The sequence below is a fragment of the Zophobas morio genome, unplaced genomic scaffold (assembly GCF_036711695.1).
Source record: "Zophobas morio isolate AGI-343-1 ecotype UQ-CSIRO unplaced genomic scaffold, CSIRO_AGI_Zmor_V1 ptg000044l, whole genome shotgun sequence".
NCBI classification, from domain to species: domain Eukaryota; kingdom Metazoa; phylum Arthropoda; class Insecta; order Coleoptera; family Tenebrionidae; genus Zophobas; species Zophobas morio.
In genome coordinates, this window is record NW_026972149.1 from 10035096 (window position 1) to 10058125 (window position 23030).

General features: G+C 37.0%; 1 protein-coding gene across 3 annotated transcripts in view; it reads left to right on the top strand.

Moving 5' to 3' along the window:
* Positions 1-278: 278 nt before the first annotated feature.
* Positions 279-23030, top strand: part of LOC135141183 (Protein tyrosine phosphatase 99A) — a 156213-nt gene continuing 133461 nt past the window's right edge. For 2 of the 3 annotated variants that reach the window (XM_064072026.1, XM_064072025.1), the window contains exons 1-3: positions 279-533; positions 6564-6872; positions 18677-18800. In XM_064072026.1, the coding sequence (XP_063928096.1) occupies positions 464-533; positions 6564-6872; positions 18677-18800 (503 nt within the window). In that variant the 5' untranslated portion in view covers positions 279-463. The remainder of the gene's footprint in view (positions 534-6563; positions 6873-18676; positions 18801-23030) is intronic. The other variant, XM_064072027.1, reaches the window with a different exon arrangement.

Sequence of the window (23030 nt, forward strand, 5' to 3'; positions counted from 1 at the left end):
GGCGACGTGCGAACACCTGGGGGTTAGTTATGGGGGCGATTGCCGATCTCGCTTACAAGTTGAAAATCGGTGCCGAAACACGGATTCGTTTACGCAAAAGATCCGCGGGGCACGAGCTGGTGGCGGCGAGGGTGCGCGAAACCGCGCGTCTTAGGGCGCACGCCTGCGACCGTGAGGAGGGAGAATGAGTCGGGGGCGGCAAAGCCGCCGGCTATGTGATTTAGTTTCTACCCTCTCCACGCGATGTCCGCACAACTGGCGTTCGCTTATAATAAAGGGAAACGTCAGTACACTTGCACACGCGACTCGATGCCCAAGGAAGCGCGATATCCCGCTCTTGGTTAACTCGGACGAGGATGTGCTTCGGTTCTCGGTGCTTCTACTTCTGAGATGTGACTGTGCAATTGAGATGATGATGGCATGTGCGACTTGGCTGTACTGCTAATTCGGTGCAGTCGGCACTATGTGGACGTTTTTCTGCTACTTCACGGTCCTCGCAGCGTGGATCTTCGCGTACGAAAAGCGCATCTTCGGTAAGGCAGCACAGCACGCTCAGCACGACTCTCCCTTCTTTGTCTCAAATCCACACGTGATTTCCGCCACCGACTAATTGCTGTATTATGAATCAGCCGAGTGTCTCTCTGTTTTGGTGTCGCGTCTCGCATGAACGCAATCAACAAAGTAATCGTGCATGATGAACCCCGGAGTGTTGCCGCCGAAATAAATATCCTTGCATGCGATGATTATTGCAGAAGCCGGCTTTCTGCAATAATCCGGAATCCGGAATCCGGACCTCGCGGATGTGACACTGATTTCAATAACCGAATGGGGAAGATTCATACACATAAATCAGCTATTACCGTCGAGATAAAAGCGCTAAGTTATCGCGCCTAAAAATAGAGAATCGTCGGATAACCCAACTTTATCTTTATGACATTGTCGCGTCTAGTGTCAGTAGTAACGCCGTTTCCTACTCAGACTCGTTTAATAGCTTTTTAATGATAATGTATCGCCGAAATTAATCGCCGATTCCATATCATGCAATTCGGACGAACCCCCAAACCAATTACCTTGATTAAGGGACCGCACTTGGAACACATAAAAAACAAACAAATCTCTTGATCCCGTATACTAAGGACATAAAACTAAATTTCCGACTGATGCTATACAGCGGATACGGGAGAATAATTTGCCGAATCAACACATTTCCATCGATATCCATTAAGACTTAATGAAATTGAAACAGATTTGTGTCACGTGTATATCACCAGAATTGACAAGATATTAAACATGGCCTTGTCATACGTCGTTTTTTACACACGCGTGCTCTCGTAAGATATCTCAAAAAAAAAAATCAAATATGCATCACACATGCCATTTGACGGGATTATCGTATAAATTGTGTTACATTTAATACGCCGAGATTTCGCAACGAAAAGAGAAAAACTTTTTTATTTTTATTTATAGACTTTAAATCCACTCTTTATCCAATCAAAATTCTAAAGGGGGAAACCGCGCAACACTTAAATATCCAACCGTTCTACCTGGTTTTTATCCCAAACATAAAACAAAATGCCACCATCTTCATTTAAGTCTAGCACAGAAAAGCATGCCTGTTAAAATTGCCCTTTACGTTTATGGCCTTATTATTTTTAACAAACCACTCGGAAGCTGTAAATTACCTAAAATATTTTGGCGCTTCCACTGCCCTCCGAAAATCTGCCTTCCTCTTCCGAAACAAATCACTGTTTACATACAAGAAGAACCACTTTTTCAATTTGAATTTTATTTTCTACGCGGACAACGAGGGAGAAGATTAGAAGCTTGAGAACGATACGTTAACGTCGTCGAAAAAATAACTACTTTCATTAAATTTATGCGAAAAGGATAAAAGTTTGAAAAATTCGACGCACGTATGACGCTGCCATATTTCCGAACAACAACAAAAATTATTTATGAACGAAGATGGCGAATAAATGGGAAGGTAAAAAAATCCTTCTTTGAAGAAAGTTCGACTATGCTAAAGGGTATAATAGAAGTAAGTATTGAAGGGCGCGCGTTACATGTAGCACGAATAAAAGTTTGGAAGTTTTAAAGCGACGCCTCGACGGTGGGATAATTAGAAGTGGGTTGGTGCTAAAAGAACACGGATCGGTTAGATTTGGGTAAACAAACGTAGTTCTTGGGGAATAGGGTAATTATTTGTAAAGTGAGTATGAATGCGGCATTTTCAAGAATTATGCTTAGGAAATAACATCGAAACTGCTGTGGTAGCAACATATATTACGGAGACAAATGGGTGCAGAACGAGAACTAAGTGAAACAGTGGACTGAAATAGGTGAGAGCCGAGAAATGTGTGGAATTAGCCTCGAATATAGCCAATGAAAAGAGGATCCAACCGCGCCAAAAACTTACAACAGCCGTCGGATCTCAAATAAATATACCTCACACTTGGATGCACCATTTCTTACCCTCTGTTTAATACCACTTTCTCATCTTTTTATCCCGGCTTGATAACAGATAACTTACTACTAAGAACACCACGGGGAGACTCTCTTCTAACTCGCTCGTTTTCTCCAAACTTTATTATATAATTATACTCTCTTTATGTATAATAATATTATCTACACAATCAATTACATTGTTTTCTGACAAAGCAAAGAGCCTTTCATCCCTCTGCACAATGCCGATGCGTAATAATGCATGGGCCATATCCTCTTAACGTTAAATATTTCCGTTGAACAAAGAAACACACTTAAATTAATACTCCCCAGCGACTTTCATAAAAATCACCTAAAACAATTAATGTTTACTTTCTTCTCATTTTATATGCTCGTTGTACATACCTCCCGGTGTAGGTATAATTTAACGCGTGTCGTTTAATTTCAACCGGTTACAACAAACAAATCATCCGTTCATACTTTAAGTAAATTGAAGATTCCTCCTATCCTGCAGGGCGCTAAAGAATTTTTAATCTGTCCCTGGCTGAGCTTGATCGATAGGTCATTTGACTGTTAGAAACCTCACCGCTCTAACAATAAACGAATTATTGATGAGCAAAGGCACTGTGGCCGTCTGCCTCCCCGCACGATGATATTAACATATAGCAGCTACACTTCCTAATGACGAATAACTGTATCAATATCGTCGATATTAAACGCAACGAATCGCAGTGAAAAAAATCGCCCCCATTTGTTACAATTATATTCCAAATAAAAAAGGTTGTGGCAAAAATCACCGCGGAACCAGAATGTAAATTAGCGAGAAAAAGGGTCGAGATAATACGATAATATTTAGCACAAAATGAGATGTCATTATATCGTATTCCGCAAATATTGCGTGGTTTTTACAACACAACATTGATTTTCCCGAAATTCTTTCTTTGCTTTGTAGAACTGGACTCGAAGTTCTCTCAATTGGAAAATCTGCCTACCACCACCACTGACTACGACAAAGACTTAAGAAAATCGACCAAAACGTATTATCCACAAAGATACGAGGGTGGCACCCTAAACGTATTCCCTTAAAATCCAGGACATTTTTCTGTCTTCATCTGTATTTACTTGTCAGAGCACTCCCTTCATAATTTGAGCATTCTAAAACTTTTCCTTCGTAAATATTAAATATCGAACGACCGTAAAAAATTTTTGACAACAGGAAATGATTTCCAACAAGTTTACGAAAGGATGTCGACACTTTATGACGATAGTGCGTCATCACTCATCATATTATGGTAGATAAAGGTCCTACGGCTGTTGGCGCTGGAGACCATGGAGCGGATGGAAAAGAAATATGTCACAACATGGAGACCGAAATTGTTAACATGAATCATTAGAAGAGTGCAAGATTTAGGACAAAAACTCTCTCCGGAAGACTTCCCGAACTTACGGTAATGAAAAATGCATTAATATAAGGGGATATGTTCAAGAACGAGACGGAAGTTATCTCTCATGATTAAATAAATAATAAATTATGGCCTGACCCTAGCTATTACTGAAATTGCACCACCGAAAAAATGCGAGTGCTTTAATCAAATATTTTCGAATGATTCCGCTCGAGGCTTAAGAAACTTAAAGATTTAGTAAGAATTACAATTTCCTTGTATTTACATTTAAATGGAGAAATTTCGATGCGCCTTTCTCGATACAAAAATTGGGAGTAAAATCGATGAATAACTGCCATTTGGCAAATGAAATTTTTCTTATGAAAATTAGTCATCGCGTCTATTCTTTCGAAAGCGCTGTCTCGCATTTCGTGTGTGAGAAAATTTTTCTCGAGGCCATTACGAAAAGAAGATTTAATTTTTAGGCTCTCTTTCTGAGCGGCTGATGCGATTTGTAATGAACGTTACATGTTTCGTTTCAACAACAAAAAGAAAATCCGTTAATTAATGACGAGATATCATGCATGAAACGTGGAAAATCTCCTCAGCATGGAAAAAAATGTCGCCATCAAGTTTTTTTTTTCTCTTTCATGAAAGACCGCGCGCTTTGGGAGACGAAGTATATTATATTTTGCTGCCTAATAGGCCATCCATCACTAGTCAACAAACTTATGATCAATGTGATGAGATTTTCGTTGTAACAGAAACAATATCTGGGACACTAAAGTGACATCCCTTTTGGTGAGATAACGAATCCTACCCGACGGTAAATGTTAGCCCTCCTGTTCAAACTTGGTGGTTGACTTTATATTTACAAAAAATTGGTTTCGTTTCACAATAGACTCCGAGAAAACGTGGAAGTTGTTTGATGAAACTTCTCCTTTATTTTAACGAGCTACAAACGAAAATTATTTCGAATGATAAATTTCCGAAAATATTTTCGAAAGTTAAGCCAATTACTTGCTTTTAGTGTCGAAGGAAGTAAAAGTTATCGAGATGGGTATTTTATTAAACTTTCTGAGGGTTTATGATTAGATTTGGAATTAAATAACCGATCCCCTTGCATAGAAGGGCCGTAAAATTTCAAGTGTATAAGTACTTCGTTCGTTTTGTTGTACTTTGTACAAGTTCATCGTGGTGGAAGCTTATTAGAAATAATTTTGTGGAACCTTGGCCACAAAGGCGTTATGCAAATGAGACTCTGTGCACTCGAGAATGAATAATGATAAAATCGTATTCTATTAGGATTGGGTAAGTATACTTTGTTAAGGAAGGCCGTTAGAACTTTCAACAGGTGAAAGATATCGCCGACTGAGAAAGAAAAAAAAAACAATGTGAATATTGTTAAATATGCATGAGACGAAAGGGTATTATTGCAGACGCGGTGTATCAAAGCTCAAAAAACAGTTCACTGTGTAACAAGAGGAATGTACAATCTGTAAATTTAGTAGTTAAGTTTGGAAAACTCCCTTAAGTATCCGGGGTCTACGGAGAGAACTGATAGGATCAGAGAGAAGGCTTCTTGCTTAGAATTTTATTTTGTGAGGAATCTTGAGAATTTATTTGCATAACGTTTTATAAATAAAGAACGCGAGTCAGATGATTGATTTTTAATAGGTTGCTCGGGGACGCCGCATTTCGGAGGCGTAAAAGGCAATTTTGACCTCTGAGATGTTGGGTGCAAATTTCAGCTTTTCTCAAAAACGTCATTTAAAGTCTATTACGAGCTCGATCAATATTAGGTAACGCAAATATGACGCTTCTGACATTTTTATTACTTTTCATATAGACATAAGTATGAGTATTGCAAACATTTGCAACACTCATATCACGGTTTGCGCAATAAACATTGTTTGATTAAATAATTAACAACAACAAAAAACTACCCCTTGCAAGTATCTCAGTACTTCTATTTAGGTCTAGAATAGAAAATTTCAATTGCATTAGCAACACTACAAAAGTAGTGTAATAAAATGTTCATAAACTTTAAATTTTGGAAAAATTTTGCGAAATCTCAAGATTCGCTTTTTTAATGTCCAAAAGAAAACGACTTTTATATTTCCCCGAAGGTGAATAGAGCACCATATTCTGTTACGTAGGCCCCACTGAACTGGAGCTGGTGATACATAGGTAGTGGCAAATTCTATGCAAGGAACTGTGAGATGGTACCACCACAGATGAAGTCCGTAGAAATTCAATTTTACAAAAAATATTGTATGATCCGACTACGTAAATTATCATTTCGACCTGTAGATCAAGAAAAGAAACGGACCCAAAGCAGACCCCTAGGGTACTACTTAACTACTAACTGCTTAAAAAACAGTGATAGATCTATTAGGGTGGTACGTGATCAAAGTCTGTGTTGATGAAAGAAGTTCGGTGACAGAACACCCCTCTAGAAATCCAAATTGAGAATTGTGACAGAAGCTGTGACAATATATTGAAGTGTCCATTTCAAATAAGTTAGTAGTTAGTCAATACTGTGGTCGCGGTATGTGTTCGTGTCCCGTAGGGTTTATTTGGAGCGAACAATCTTCACTTATTGGTCTTTGCAAATAACAATCGCGATTTTTCGCGAGATAGCCAAGAAAGTTGTGGAATTTATGAATGACGTAAGAATCATATCGCATGTGCATTACAAACTGTGCAGTTCACTGTGTTATTTGTTGTGTTTTGCAGACGTAACGAACTTGCCTGTCCAAAGTATCATCATCAAATCTGGAGACAACAAATCTCTTGCTTGTCCTGGAGTAAATGAACACTCTCTAGTGTTAGCCTTAGAATGGCTCTCCTTAAGTCACCACGTCAAGCTGGTGGAGTTCATGAGTGATTCCACCACGGTCTGGGATAATCAGCATCGCATCACACTTCTTCAGGATACCTTCGGATTAAGTTTCCACCCCGCAATTGCCGAGGACAGTGGTGACTATGTTTGCTTAGTTAATAGCAGACCCAAGCCCGACGGAATCGTTCGTCTCATCGTTCAAGGTATGAATCTCGTAAAAACTTACTCGACAAAATTCTTCCACCCAATCACGGAACCCTCCCAATTATATGTCCGTCTCTAAATGGGCTTAACTTTAATTATTTAACAAATCTCGGTTAAGAGGACCTCGTTCTGCCACATCTGCTTGTTTGCTCACAAACTGCGGTTTACTCTCATTACTGTTATCGCAAACTGTACAGATAATGTTGCATAAGATGGGAAAATCTGCCCAATTTTAAGAACTTTTTCTCCGGAGAGGGTGCGCCGTAAAAACTTCACAATGAGAAGCAATGTATTATTTCCTTTTTTAACTCTTTAAATCGACTCGGAGCCGACGAAAGTTTAACGACCTTATAAATCATCCCTCTGGATTTAACATTACACGTTTCTTTTGCAATATTGACTTTTCCGGCACGGGAACTTGAGAAAAATTCATCAAATTTTCATCTCCACACAGAAGCAGTATTAAGAATAATGGGCATTAATGGTCAAGCGAGCTAAACCGGATTCTGACCCTCCTACACATTTGACGAAAAAAATCAAAACTATTCTATGTACCTTGTTCTAACTGCACCAACAAAATCACTAATTAAGTAACTCTTTGCTATTTTATGGCGCAAATTTAACAACTAACTCGTCAAAGTACATCGACAGAAGCATTATCCATAACCATTACATGCACTTAACATTTTTTTTGTGTGTTGTTCCAGTCAAAGTTATGTAACATTTTCAGAATTCGAATCAGTTTCACTTTAAAAAATTACCATTTTTCATATATACCTACATCGCGACTCGCGATTTAAGGATCTGGAACTTCTCTCTCGAATTAGCCCGTGCTACGCTGAATTTGTCATCGCTCGGAATGGCTTCAAATGGAAAAACAGGTACAAGACCATTAAAGAAGTCATTATCTTCCTCGTATATGCTGTTTCACGTGATTTCGTACTCTGAATACGGAACACGTGCAGAAATACGTGCACAGGAGTAAACGACCAGATACTTGAAAATGTCACGTTAAGAGAACACTTTATCACTTCATTTTTCTACATATAGTTAGAGTTTTTCTAATTTAGAAGTCAGATTGCTGTTTGTTTATATTTAGTAGGGAGAAAAGAGCGGGAGCGAGAGAGCAAGACAGAGAAAGAGCGAGTGGGAGGATCAGAAACATATAAAAGAGGAAAGGCTGTAAGTGGGATGGGATAAGTTACTAAAAAACGTCATAAACGTATCTCTCAAAACATAAAATAGTTAAAAATCGGGCGAAGTTTTAATGCGTCTTCCCTGTACGGGACCGTCGAAAAAATTTACGCTTTTAATTCGAATTCCGTAATGGGAAAGCTGTTAGGATTTTCTCTTAATTAGTTTTAGCAGTAACACATCACGCTACTGACATGTGTACTTTATAATTACACAGCTTTAATTAATTCACTCGCGCACCATCGAACTTAATCATTTTATTTCGGAAGCCGCACTGAAACTGCATCGGTATTTAATGGAAAGGCAAATAAAAAAGGCAAAGTTAAAACCAATTTGGTTCCTACCTTTGTGTATACACAAAACTTTAAAATTTGTTCCGCTAAAATCTCGATTCTAAACAGCACTACACCTGATTCGTTAATGGAAATATAATACCATCCAAGCAATTTTAAATAACGCTGAAAACAATTAATTTTATACAGAGAGGCAGTGTATTTTTCCTAGGGCAACTGTTATTTTAAGTAAAAACACACAGTTTTTGCGAACAATGTTTGCAGGTTGAGTGTATTGATTGCAGTGGGTACTCGTGTGACCATCTAATTAAGGCTAATTTGTGCTGTGATCAATCAGAAAACACGAAATATGTCATTTTCATTGCTTCATTCAACGAATAATGTAAAAAGCGATTGCAGAAGTGCACCCGTTCAGCAAAACCCATAGTGATAACTAAAGAGGGGTACACTAAAGTTAATTGTAGGGATTTGTGCAATTTTATTAGTGCAAGTTTTATTCAATTCTTTTCTCGACCTTTCATGACCCGTAGAATACGAAGAAATAAGCCTGCTGTTTTCGTCTGTCTATCAGTCCATCTGTCTGTCTATCGTCCCGGATTTTTATTAGACAGATAATCTCTGAAAGTATTGGGCCGATTGTGTATTAGGAATATCATGTAGATGGTAAAACGCTAACCAAAACTTGCCTAATTATCCCCACCAATAATGTGATGACGTCACTTCAAAATTGCTCATAGTAAATGGGTTTTAAATTGTATGAAATAACATAGTCCTGCACATGTAGTTTATGAGTGCATTGAGTGTTTACCCGAAATGTCCAGATTTTTGAAAAAAAAATCAAAATTATAAAACAGCATTTTGCAATTTAATTTTGAATCTGCAAAACCGAATGATTTTAAATCTTGCAGATGTTTTACAGTTATAATAAGCATGATAAATTTGTAATCAAAATATATTGACTTATCCCTTCCAAAAAATTGATGACGTTAGCTCAAAGGTTTGCCGAATAAATCCTATTTAAAATGTACAAAATATGATGAGTCTGTACTTGTGATTTATCATTCCATTAATATTTTTTGGATTTGTATATACAGAGTGACTCAAAAAAAAATAATGAATGCGTGAATTTATTTTATTGCTTTAATCAAGAATTGCAAAACTGAATACTTTGAAATCTTGTAGACGTTTTAAGGTCATTGTAAACATGGTAAATTGTTAACCAAAATAAGTCTGTTTATTTCCCCCAAAAATTTGATGACGTTATCTCAAAATTTTGCCGAATAAATTCTACCCAAAATGTGCCAAATATGATGAGTTTTTACTTGTTTATTATAGCATTCATATTTTTTATTGATCAAATTAAGAACGGGTGACCCCATTTTCCCCAAAAATGTGAAAATACAAACATCTTTATTTAATAAGAATTATAATAATGATATTAAGAAAATTTTTCGATTGCAGCTTACTAGTTAATTGTTTTGATCCGAACTCATTCAAATCAAACTAATTTCAACGTGACGTTCTTCCGATATATAAACATAAACACTTGTTTTTCTTATCGAGGTTACCTAAGTAATGGAATCCTTTAAGCAATTTGTTATTTTCAAATTTTCTCGATATTTCATAACCCCTAGACAAGGCCGTAGCTAGGGGGAGGCTAGGGGATGCTCCCCTAGATCTAGAGAAGTTATAATTAACCAAATGTGAATTACAGCATCCAAAAACCGAAAAAATGTGTTTTATTCAATAAACGTAAGTCAGAGCAATAAAAAAATCTGGACCGTCGGCATTGTCATCCAGTTATTCCAGTTCGTGGAAAACATGTTTTAGTTTAGTTTGTGTTTCACCGTCACGTCTACAGATTGATAAATGTTATGGCTATTTGTCTTAAATTACAAGAACTGCACAGGGTGTTCCTTTTATCTGTTCACGCCTGGCAATTTTTGCATATGCAACATATTATACACCCCAGAGACGACTTCGTCCACTTTAATTTTTTTTTAATAAGCAGTCATAGCAATCACAAAAAAAATGACAAAAATGTCAATGCCAAATAATGACAAAATTAAACAATGAATACTCAATTTGTTTTAAAATGCCCCGCTACAAACATGTAATACGAAAAAAGACATAATAGGCATGCAGTCGTCACGATTCCGAAAGCAAGGGAAGTACTGTCTAAACTCTTTAGACCAATTTTTTGTGTTTGCATTCAGTATTCTTTAAATTATTGATACAATTTTTAACAACAAAAAATTCGAGTTAATAATAAGGTCACGACTGCAGGATTTATACACTTCATACGTAGCATCAACGAATAACCCACGATCCTGTTGTCTTTTTTATCTCGCCCTTGTTTCTTATCTCTTCGCTTACTCGCTTGTCTAGATTGCCCATTGATTATCTCCTCAAGAGCGTTTCCAGATTAGGAGACAAAAAATAAAGCCGCATGAAATTCTTTTGAGGAAATTTAGTTTTGAATTGAATATTGGTTCAATCGCTCGATCGAAATTAGCTTTAATAAACCTCACTTCGGTTAGAATAAATAAAACTAATGTGACTAATTAAAAAATGTACTGAATTAAATTACGGGCGTCAGTTTAAATAAAGAGCACCTGAATTTGGAAAATAATTCAAACTGCTGCCATACCAATCAATTTGCGGTTGTCGATCGTTTAAAAATTCATGCTAAAATCTCTACGTTCGAATTCGAATTATGTTGTACAATAAAAACGTTATCAAAGTGAACTATGTTTGACGATTTGTCAAAAATGAAAGTGAGGTTAGGGTTAGCAGTGATATTTCTAATAACTACTCTTTTAATTACGTCCGCTGTGACGTGAATTGATTTTATTGCAAGAGGTCGTTGAAAATGCCCGCATGATATAAAATTAAGGGTAGGAGTGGTTCAAATGGCAATAATTTATCACTTAAATTTTGTTAATGACTGACAATTACATGTGTTAATTCACAGAGTTTTTCCGGCTGTAACTGCTTCGATTACAAGAGGGCGATAGAATTAGTTTGAATAATTGTCTTAATAACTACCTCGATAAAAAAACGTACTATGTATTTACGTGTTGTCTAATAACAACATACTGGTTTATTTCCATTTATGCATACGAAACAAAATGTAAACCTGCGCGTCAAAACAGCATAAAGAAGTCATTAGAACATCAAAGTTATTAATGTCCAAATTTTAACCCTCCGTAACAGACATTCACGTTCCAAATGATTGCTTGTTAAGTTTGCCCATTTATGTACTTTAATAAGTGCAAAATTGTAACTTTGGAGTATCATTCTGATTTATCTTTTCTTTGTTGAAGTAGGTCGATCTAAATTCGTATCATTATTTATGCAAAACAAAACTTCCGTTTTAATACGTGGATTAAACACTCGCTTTATTTTTGCTACTTAACCGAAAATTCGTGGCGGTTAAATATAAAACAATTACCACGGAAAACCATGGCCTACGTTAGAAAAACAACCACCGGCTATTACGGTGTATTATTTGCTCAATTTGAGTGACAATGAATAATAAACCGTTTACTTTGACTATATTTTCAAATTTGTTTATGTCCTGAATTTATACGACAAAAATATTTTTTAAACTACGGGCCCTTAATTGAGCCAGGATAAAACACCGACGTTAATAACAATAACAACTAAGTTAATTATATCACAGCTTTATCCTGTACATGTAGGCCACGCGTGTTGATTAAAATAATTGTTCATGACCCGTGGTCGATAATATGGGCACCCGTAGGGGTGTACATACGGTTTATCTTTCATGGAGGACGAAACAAAGAAACACCACTGAAAGATTAATTGCTAAAAGCACACACCACCCAACCATTTCGACAATTTTCACTGCTGGAAATCCATACCCGAAAGATTTTCCACGCCTTCGGCGGTTTTACGAACTCGGGAGGATTGAACGTATCGTGAAAAGTAAAAAACCTGTATTAAAACTGCCGTCATTTTTAAATCTTTGTCAAATATTCCTTTTAAATCTTTATTAGTCCAAAATACGGTTAAACTAGGAGGGTCTATAGTGTGACAAGTATTTTTAATAATACACTAATGTAGCGTCAATGGTTTAGGTCTCTTTTATTCAGCCGGGTGTGCCGTTAATAAAGCAGCTCTTTGAATGTATGATTCCTGTTGATTCATGATTGTTAATTACTAGATTGTATGCGTATATATAATTACTCATTTAGTGTAAAATCCTCTCTTTTGGATAATATATTACAAATAGTTGTAGCATAGTTAAGTACCAACATTATACGGATGTTCTATAAATAAAACGAAAAAAAAAACAACTTGAGAAGACATATTATAGTCCATTTACCGAACAGACGGAGTAATCACGTGCCTCATAAAGTGAGCGTCCACGCTTACGCGACATTTACAACTCCATCTGTTCGGTAAACGCAGTAACCTGAGGCAGCTTCGTACGATCCAACCGTCCAGCGTCAAATTCATCAAGACAGGATTCTTGATTTTCCACGAGTACTGGCAAACCTGGTCCGTTCTGTTAGACGTCAAAGTAGACTTATTTGCGTGAAAGTTAGTGCATTCGCGTCAACTACCCCATAAGGATGCCTTTAAAACATTACACTCTCGTCTCTCAGAGTCGAAGTCTTCTGCGGTAAGACTAATACAAACCCTTCGAGGCTAGTTTGTCCAGTTTGGCCACAGGTCTCAACGCAGGTTCCCATGCGTCCCGCGTATCTGATACTACGCTGAAGGGTTTTACGCTTACGTAACGCCTCTTCGGACTTTCGTGGTTGCACCTCGGCAGACGTATAGCAAATTACACCCTTTTCTCTCGGTCTGGCTCCATGAACCCGTCGCGTTCTCACCCCATTGGGTTAGCTGCATCAGATAAGATAACGCTGCTTTCACCGTCGGGGTTGGGCCAGCATAACGTTTTTCTAGAGAGATTCCGGTATCAAGCAGGTAACCCAGGGTGGGTACCCGCGAGCGTTTTACTCCCCGAAGGTTAAGCTTCTTTGGACACAAGTGTCTGCTTTGGTCTCCGAAGCTCGAAGGGTGAGACTATTTCCGGTCTTTCTAGGGCTTCAACTGTTCCATGGACCGGGTACCAGTTCGGTGACTCTACACTCAGTCCCGGTCATTTCAAAATCAGTAAAATGTGGTTATAAATTTTCTGTCTTGAAGTTCACGAATTGCGATCTCTCGTCGACCCAGTCTGTCTGAGTCTGGAAGTGAACTCCAATTCGATAAAATTCCTTAATGAGAGTGAAAATTGGACACCCGTTCTTTTATTAACCTAAACGATCTTTTTAGTTGTGCTTTCAGGTAACGTGGACGCCATAAAAAGATTGCGAAGTTCTAACACGGTATAATCACGTGACTAACTTAAATGTTCGGATAACTCTTTATTGTATCTAATTTTTTTGTCAATAATTCACCAAATGTTAATTAAGTCCATTTGATACTATTATAATGTAGGGACTGATTAATCGTCACTTGCTCAGTCCAATTGCTTCGGAAAAAATTAAGGGATAACAATAATTCGTTAAGTTTCCAAAAAGTGGCCTCAGCGCGCGCTCCGGCTTCGTTTTAATCCGGAGAAAAATAAAAGCAATTTTCCATGCAATTTCTTCACGCCTATTATCCGTGGGTTACAGTTTCATACAGCGGAATTGCTCGTTGTCATCCTTTTTATGTGTGCAAACGATAGTCCTTCTTTGTGAACAATTCAATTTTGCTAGAAAATGTGTATACAAAGCTCGTTTATTAAAGATTTTTCGGGAAGCGAAAGATGTGTATTATTGGATGCTTGTCAGTATTCGGATGCAAATCGTGACATTAACCGCGAGTTCGAGATAAGAAAGATCGAATTGGGTAGGAGCAATAATATTAAATAATTGATAAGATCGAGCTGTATAACATGAAAAAAATGGCTTTTCAGAACCTGAAAAAGTTATATGCTGGCAGCAATCTTCTTTCTTTCGTTTTATCTTGGCTGCTAAAAAAAGCGTCTATTAATATTCATGGGTTAAATCGGCGACATGAAAGCCGCTATGAATTAAATTGAGCGGGTGAGTTTGGAAAGAAACACCCTCTATATCCCAATGATTTTATTGTGAAAGTTGTGTGAACGGTATTGATTGGATGTTGCGGTAAAATGTAGATTGTCTTGGCGGTTTTCTAATAGTTTATTGGAAGGGCGAGTTAAATGAGCGATTGTTAGTGCTGAATATGTTTAATTTAAATTAAATGACTTGGTAGAAACTTCTAGGAAAGAAAAATTTGGGGGAAACCGAAACCAAAAATTCTGATTATCGATGGAATACAGAGAGACGGCACTCGCGTGGATAGATGTTAGGCTAACAATGCTAGTAGAGATCCTCTCAACTCCAAGATGCATGTCACATTGAAATTTTTCCTGGTCTCAGGATTGTTAAATTTATTAGAGTAGAGGCGGCACGCTTCTGTTTACCGTTTGATGACCTTTAAGCTTCGACTGAGAGTCTCTAATTCGTGGTTTTGCTACACGATTTTCAACTACTTACCGGCACGTTTGACGCGTAATAACATAAAGGAAAATATAAAAGTGGAAACGTATCTTGGATGGATGATAATAAAACAATATGTAAAAAGTTGAAGAGAGGGATGGAAAACGTGACACGTAAAACAAGAATAGCAACTGGAAAAAGAGTCACCGAGTGAAAAAGCTATTGGATTAAAATGGATGAAATATGTGAATGGAAGACATAAGGCGCTTAGACGGCATAAAAACGAGGCTAATTAATTTTTCAAAGAAGAAAAAAGTTACTTTGATAGAATTATTGTCAAAGTTGTGTGAGGAGATTAGTTGGATGTTGCGGTAAAACGTAGAGTGTCTTGGCGGTTTTCTAATAGTTTATGATGGGGTGAGTTAAATGAGCGATTGTCGGCGCTGAATATGTTTAATGTAAATGAAACGTTTGCGTCGGGTGAAACAATATAAGTGGATGGGTGCGTAGCAACGTGCGAGAAGCGCGTTTTACGCGTTGGTAATTTTGATTTAGCAATTTTCCGAATCGAATTTGTCGGGTGCACTAGGAAAAGGCGCTTTGCAAGGCAAAACAGTGATAATAATAAAGCATGGTGCAAAATATACGAGTATTAGCAGGTCCCCTTTGTCTTTCCGGAAAATGCGAAGCAAGAGCAAAAGCTCGCAGGGTCCGTTTAAACGAGTGGGTTTTGTTCATCGCACCACCTTTATGTATCATTAAAAACGCCATTGAAATTCTAGAACCGTATACACACGATTCTATAACCCTTTTGTGTTTACTTTTAATCCGGGAATCGGATTAGCGACTATGCAGCATATAGATATTTGCCGATATCCGGAAACGATCGAGTTAAACGCACCTATTTCCCGGAAACTGCGCCCCATTGTTCTTTGATTTCGTTTAAATGCATGAAACATGAAATGAGGTGTTAAGCCCTGGAGATTTAACTACGCAGACAGTCGTTACGCAAAGAGGACGAGCGACCGTTTAAGCCGGTCTCCGGTCGCCGCCGCCGCCGCCGCCGGTCGCTCCTTCCGGTAAACTGCAAGTGTTAACCGAATCGATTCCGGTGCGCTATCGCTAGTCGTTCCTACGTTCCAACGTTCCGTTCTTTCGCGAGCCGCCGCTGGTCTCATCCTCGCGTGCCGTTGCCGATAATTACACTGTTTAACTAAATGGAAAAACGCAAATTGTTTCCCGCAGAATAAACCGGCTTAGTGGAGGTGGCGAGCTATCGAGGTGACGACCGTCAGAGCCGGATTAAGACCACTCCAATTTTTTAGAGCCCCGCAACATTTCCTCAAGTCAAAATGAACTCCAATTTTTCAGAGAATATACCACTAGGCTTCTTAACCGAGACACCCAAAGTTAAGCATCTACCACAATGATGAAATCATCCCTCCGTCTAATAGTCTTAAATCTGTTCCTCTTTATGTAGCTAACATAAATCAATGTTCTTTTTTTTAGAATAGTAAGTGTTGATTCTATCCTGAAATCTCCAGTCTGTACTAGAAATTTAAAAATTTAACAAAATCTGTTGTTCATTCTATGAGTTCCGTCCGCCGTTATACTATGTCCTCCTTTTCCAAGCGACGCTCGATTATTAACAAGTGTCTGCACTATGTCAATGATAACTCAACTGTGCGTCAATTAATAGCTCCAAAACAACACACAAGAGATTTCACTGAATCTATTGTTGATTAGATAAATGTCATAAATAACGTAGTGTTTGAGATCCAATCTCAAGCAAATTATGTAGACAAATATTCATATTTTTCTCTAAATGTCCGTTATTGTTGCAAAAAATTTAACATTTTGAACGTTCGTTAAAAAATGTATAATTAACAGGTAAACATGTACGCTCAATTAATCAAATAACAAATTACAGAAGGAAAAGCAAATACAATTTAAAACTGAAATCAACCGTTCGCGTCTGCAAAATGCACGATCTAAAAACCTTGTAGTTTCCGCTTATAGCGCTTAAAGACGTTCTGAGACCGTTTGCATACAAATAAATGGAATTGGTGACGTAACGCGACAAAAACGAGCTCGCTTTCTGATTTTTCAGCTCGAAATAATAAACACTCGCCGGAAAAATAGGAAGCTTAACTCAAACATTTAAGACAAAATTATAACAGCCAACGCCAACGCGGACTTGTTTATTGATAAAATTTCATCGAAATTCACTTAAAAAAATCTCATAATATGTAAATGCTACACAATATAATCAAATAATTTATTCTCGCTCGTAGAAGTAGCGCAAGAACCAGCGTTAACACCATAGTTTGGCCGTAAAATGAATGATGTAACTTCATTCTTTTGAAATGTGGTGTGGCTCGTAGAAAATCCGGCTCTGGCGCCCATCCACCGCCGTCACCTCCGAATAATTCTCCAACATCTTTTATTTCCTCGGCGAAATCGCTACAAAACCGCTCCACTCTGCACCAACTTGCCGCTTAATAACGGATCTCAAAACTCACGAAACAGAATTACACAAACCAACTACAACTGTGAACACCGTTTAACTACTATGTACGCAGTTATCACTGAGTGACTCAGTTAATTTCGTCGACGTGAGACGACCCTGCTGGTGGATGACACAAATTTTCATCATCCTTATCATTCCGACGCTAGAAACCGCGAAATATGCGCCTACACACCTTTTAGGGGATATTTCACGAGTTTATTATGTGTGTTTCTTGTGCGTTATATATTTTTTTAGTCGCCTGGATAGGAGACATGTTTATACACGCCCTCTTGTCATTTTTTATTAATGAAATTTAAAATATCGCTAAGTATATTGCAATGTTCTTTTTCCAACTCGAGTGCCTTTTTACGTTTTAGTGCGACATAATTAGTTACTTTAATTTTTAATATATCTGCAGTGAATTAGCCCGAGTGAGTAATTTTAATGAACGTAAATTGATACGTTTTAAAGGTAATCTGAATAATAATTGCAGAAGATTATTTCAGTACGTTGAAACGAAATGTAATTACAATTGTAAATCTACAGTTTTATCTATAATTATTTTAATGTGCCATATTGCACGAAAACACTAAATATATACAGTTAATATAATATAAATGTGCTAAATAATTCCGTAATAATAAACACCTGGAATGAACAATATTGCAGTTAATACTTTATGATTTGAGTGGGGTAACAGCTTTACATAAAAAATAAATAAACAGGATATATTTGTTTTAATTATTACTTTTCATATATAACAATGATTGGTAAATGATGACAAAAAATCAAGATTGGACGTTCAAATCAATTTTAATACATGTTGGTGTGAGGGCACTACAATACTCCCCACCAAAAAGTAAAAATTTTAAAGTTGTGTCCACATTTTACAAACGTTTTCTAATATCTCTTTCGAGGTCCATATTATGTAATGTGTTATGAAATTTGGCTCATGATAATATTTGTTAAAGTATAAAATGCTCGAGTGGCAAGCATATAACATCAATTGTCACCTATTTTGGTGTGTACAGGACCGTATTGTCGCGAGAGTAATTCCCAAATGTACTTATTCTTGTTATTGTATTGAGAAAAATTGTAGAACATATATAGGACGAGTCCTACAGTGCATTCCTAAGATTCCGTTTTTCTGGCAGCCCTGCGTTTCCTTCTGTTGCTCCATCCTGTACATTTTATTGGTTTATGGCTCTTCCGCACAAAAAGCCGGCATATGGCGAAATCGCTTGATATAATGTGACCGTTCTTTTTGGGTATATAAGAGCCCTCGTGTTTTTGTAGTAAAAGAGTGTTTTTCTTTGTAGATGTGCCGGATGCGCCGGGTAGGCCTCTCATCGTCAGCTTCACGTCTAGATCGGTCAACCTCTCTTGGGCTCCCTCGCAAGACACGCATCATAGTCCGGTCACTCACTACATCATCCACACTCGGTAAGTAGCGGCCCGTACCCATCCCCTAAATTTGAAAAATGTCAAGGCCATCGCTCCCACCGCTGATATATAACCGATAATAATCGCCATCCTCACCACCCTCATCACCTGTCAAAGCTCGCTGTGAGTTGTAAAAGCATTTCATTTTCATGAAAACACAAACGTACCCCAGTGTCACTGTGGTTTACTTTCGTACCAGGATTATGACGAATGCTTGTCGTTAGTCAAAATATTTAATCATTCGGCTGTGCTCTGCAAACTTAATTGTCATCGCGTTTCATACAATTTTACAAAGAAACGGCAGCTTTGCGATTCGTCAAAAATGAATACGATGGAAATGATACGTCGAAATCGCTATCAAGGAGTGGTTGTTAATTATGGCAATGATTATTGCAGAAGTGTAGTTGGATTTATAGACATTTTTAAAAAACTGTTAGCTTGCTACGAACCTGGGAAATGGATTGATTTCAACGAGCACAATGCAAACATTTCCATTAAAACACGTCTGTTGTTTATTTCACCTATTCACAAATACTTCACTTTTGTACTTTTAGCGTCACATTTTAATTTCATGAAAAAATTGATTGTAATATTTGTAAAATTCCACGCGAGCTTTGACATGAATAATTAAATAATTATTGTGCACAGTAACAATAAAAATTTTTGAAAACCATCAACAACAGTGGTTGTTTTTTTCAGTGCGCTGAGTTCCAAGCCTCTAATAATGTAAATAAAATTACATCGGAAAAACGTTACATTGCCCAATGTAAGCTTTATAAGAAATCGATTTTCCAACATTCTATGCAATCTCAATATCAGATTCCAGTAAGTGTAATATTTTCATGGTAGAATAAAAGAATTTCAAGCATTTATGTCAACACAGATAGAGTCAAATTGATATCTAACAAAATCTCTTATACAAGCCTTAACGAGTCTAGTGGTATGACGGTATTCCTTTTGTATATTATCCTCAGTAAACAAATTTTAAAGGCACGTTGACTTCTCTGTCGAATAACGTTTTTATTATAACTTTTTACAAATGTAAAAGTGTTTAATGAAGTTTGCAACTATCGCGACATTAAATGCTCAGTTCCAAAACAGATTAATCAAATAGCCACTACCACACTCCCCACCTAAAAGTAAAAATTTTAACTTTCTGTTTTGCCTTTATCACAACTACTAAAAAACACGTTTCTACAGCACGTCGTACATGTTCTAATTTACCCAAATGTGAAATATTTGTATTTTTACAATCGCTGCAAAATTTGCCCATTATTTATTTTTAACACTTCCTTTGTTTCAACGCTTTACTTTACTCTAGACTCTGAACAACGTTTTCTCTTAAAAACAAGCAAAGCTTTTAAAACTATTTCTACTAGTTCATGTCTTTTGTTTCGTGTATTCCTGTTTACTTTATTTAGCGCACAATGGGATTACTTCATTGGCAAGCATAAACAATCTGAAAGCGCAAATGCATTAGCTTTACCTCAACGCAAACCAAAAAAATCAGATAATGAAATATAGCACAGCTTATTTTTTTCAAAGACCCGAAAATAAAATCACATTTGTATGTCACATCTGCACCGAATCCGTAAAATAAGTGTCGAGGTGCCGCTTGGTATACAGACGTTCAAAGAGAAAATATAATCTCCAAAGCTAATATAAAATAACACATATAAACGTCTGTCGTTGAATACAAATCCCCTTTGAAGTTATCAAGAATATTATAAACCAATTGCTCTAGTTGAATCAATTGCTAACGTAAAATATAACTTCGTGTTATTGGAAGTTGGCAAAAGAAGCAGAAATGAGGGTGAAATTGAAAATACTGAATCCTGTCCTGGGATTTGAATGGCAGCTACTTCGTGTAGATATCGTTAAAAGTTTGTGATTTTTACGTCGGATACCAACATGAATCGGTCTTTACCGACAAAAATAAATTAGAAACAACCGCAATGTGCACGTTACCTATAAAAATTTGTGGAGAAATTTTACGCCCAAAATCTAATTGTCAAATTGTTAATAATTTAAGCAATCACGACTTATCGCCATCGCATCGCACCTGATCCTCATTAATTTTTCCGGCTTGGAATTTTAGCCAAATTTCAGCGTTCGCTTGTTCCCAATTTTTTCGTTTACATAGAGCCATTTAACTTAAAAGTTTATCCAGTCCTGTGCAAACTAAACGCCATCGAAAAATTACGGCGGCAACATTATTATTGCAGTTCTTGTTTGAGCTATGCTTCAAACGTCACTTTTTAAAAATCATGTAATGGCCTTGTATTTTTAAAATTAAATTAAAACGTACAATTTTACGCTCACAGATTACGTGAAAGATACCTGAAAAAATAATTACTAAAACCGCGGAGTTTATGATTTTACAGATTAATTTGCATGTCACATGTTAATTACTTACATGTGTGTATGTGTGTACATATGAAAGGGTCAGACTAGACCATTTGCTCAAATTAAGAGTTAAAAATGGGAACAACGTCATAATTTACAGACAAAATTTTAAAAACACGGACTGATTTCTGTGATATGCCTACGCCCCCTATGTAATCCAGTCTCATCTATTTTCCTTTGCCCGATTTGCATCAACTTTTATGGAAATAAATAAAGTGTATCAGATACATCTGATGTATTTTTACCATTTCGGAAGTTGGCATAAAAATGATTTAAATTTTACGTTTATTGTCCCGAGAGGACACGGCAGTCATGAAAACGCTATTTATACACTAACAAAAAATTTCTTGTTAATCGGTGATCGTTTCATGCGTTATTGGCATTTACACCCACAGCATTTAACCACGTAAAAATAACGATTTTCCAATGTATTTCGTAAATGCAAGCTACATTAATCATATTGTCATTTAAACATACTACTTTAGACGTGACGTCAATATCGGTCGAAAAGGGCGATTTTTTTCCTAGCGCGATAAACGTCCACAGGTCGTTCATCAATATTATCTACATTTTGTCAACGCGAATAATAACAGCGAATTTAATTTAAAAAGCGGTTTGATATTTATTTAAATATATTTGAAAGCAATTTTAATACAAATATTTAATGGGGCACCACAACACTCCCTACTAAAAAGTAAAAATTCTCAATTTGTGGCGATATTTTTGACACGCTTGTTTTCGTAGCGCATAACCCGGGGTGTTTCATGATACTCGGCTCAGCATAATCGCAGGAAAATATCTAGGCGGTGAAGTCTGGGGATTATGTATGCGTCGCATTAGCATTTTTCAGTTCGCGTTTAAAGAGTTTCAATTAGGGGTTGACAGTGATTTGTCGGTTGTTTCTGGAATATGCAAAATGTTAATCTGTCGTGATCAGAGAGCATACATATTTATGTATTTGCCCTTCAGAATGTGAAGTTATTATTAATGCCTTATTGCCGGAAGGGAGAAGGCCCCTGGGAGTCCCCATGCGTCATATCGACGACATATAGTAAATACGTTTGATTTGACAGAGGGAGAAATGCACGCACCCACAACAGTTTTACGGAGTTTAGCCGCTTTGGTGGAGAAATTACATTAACTGGGCGTTGTCACAACTCGCCTTGTGGGTGTGAATAATGCGAATGAAAAATTATTGATATTATTTTAATAGCGTGAGCAGCGAGCGTTTGACAAAATGTTAATGACGACTTAGAAGCACTTATTTGTGTCTGAGACAAATTACATATCACCATATTGTAAGGAAAATGTAACATGATAAATTATTGAAAGAAAGAAATCTGAGGCTGTTCCATCGACCTTTTCTATTGGGGCGCTATGCACGGCTGCTCTTATAAAGAACATTTACTTTCAGTTCGGTTGTAGTACGTCGAAATAAAAATTTAAGCTCGAATTTCCATTCACTTTTAACAATTCAACCAGAGAATTTTTATCACATGCAGATTCGCTTAAAAGCGCATTCCGAATAGCCCACGTCGTGACGGAAAAAAGAAGAAATAAGAGGCACAGGTGATGGACGAGAAAAGAATGACCAAAATCATGGACTATTACATGGAATTGTGTTGTGAAACAAACAAATTACAAACTTCTTTCTCATCCACTTTCTTTATTGTGTTTGATCTGGGAGAAACGGCTGCATTGTTTAAACGACACATGGCCAAGATTACTCAAACTTTCGGCCGACGCGGCTCAAAATTGAGTCACTCGTCAATCAAACAAACAACAAAATTACTAGTATTTCTCACAACATAAAAAAATCCCGTT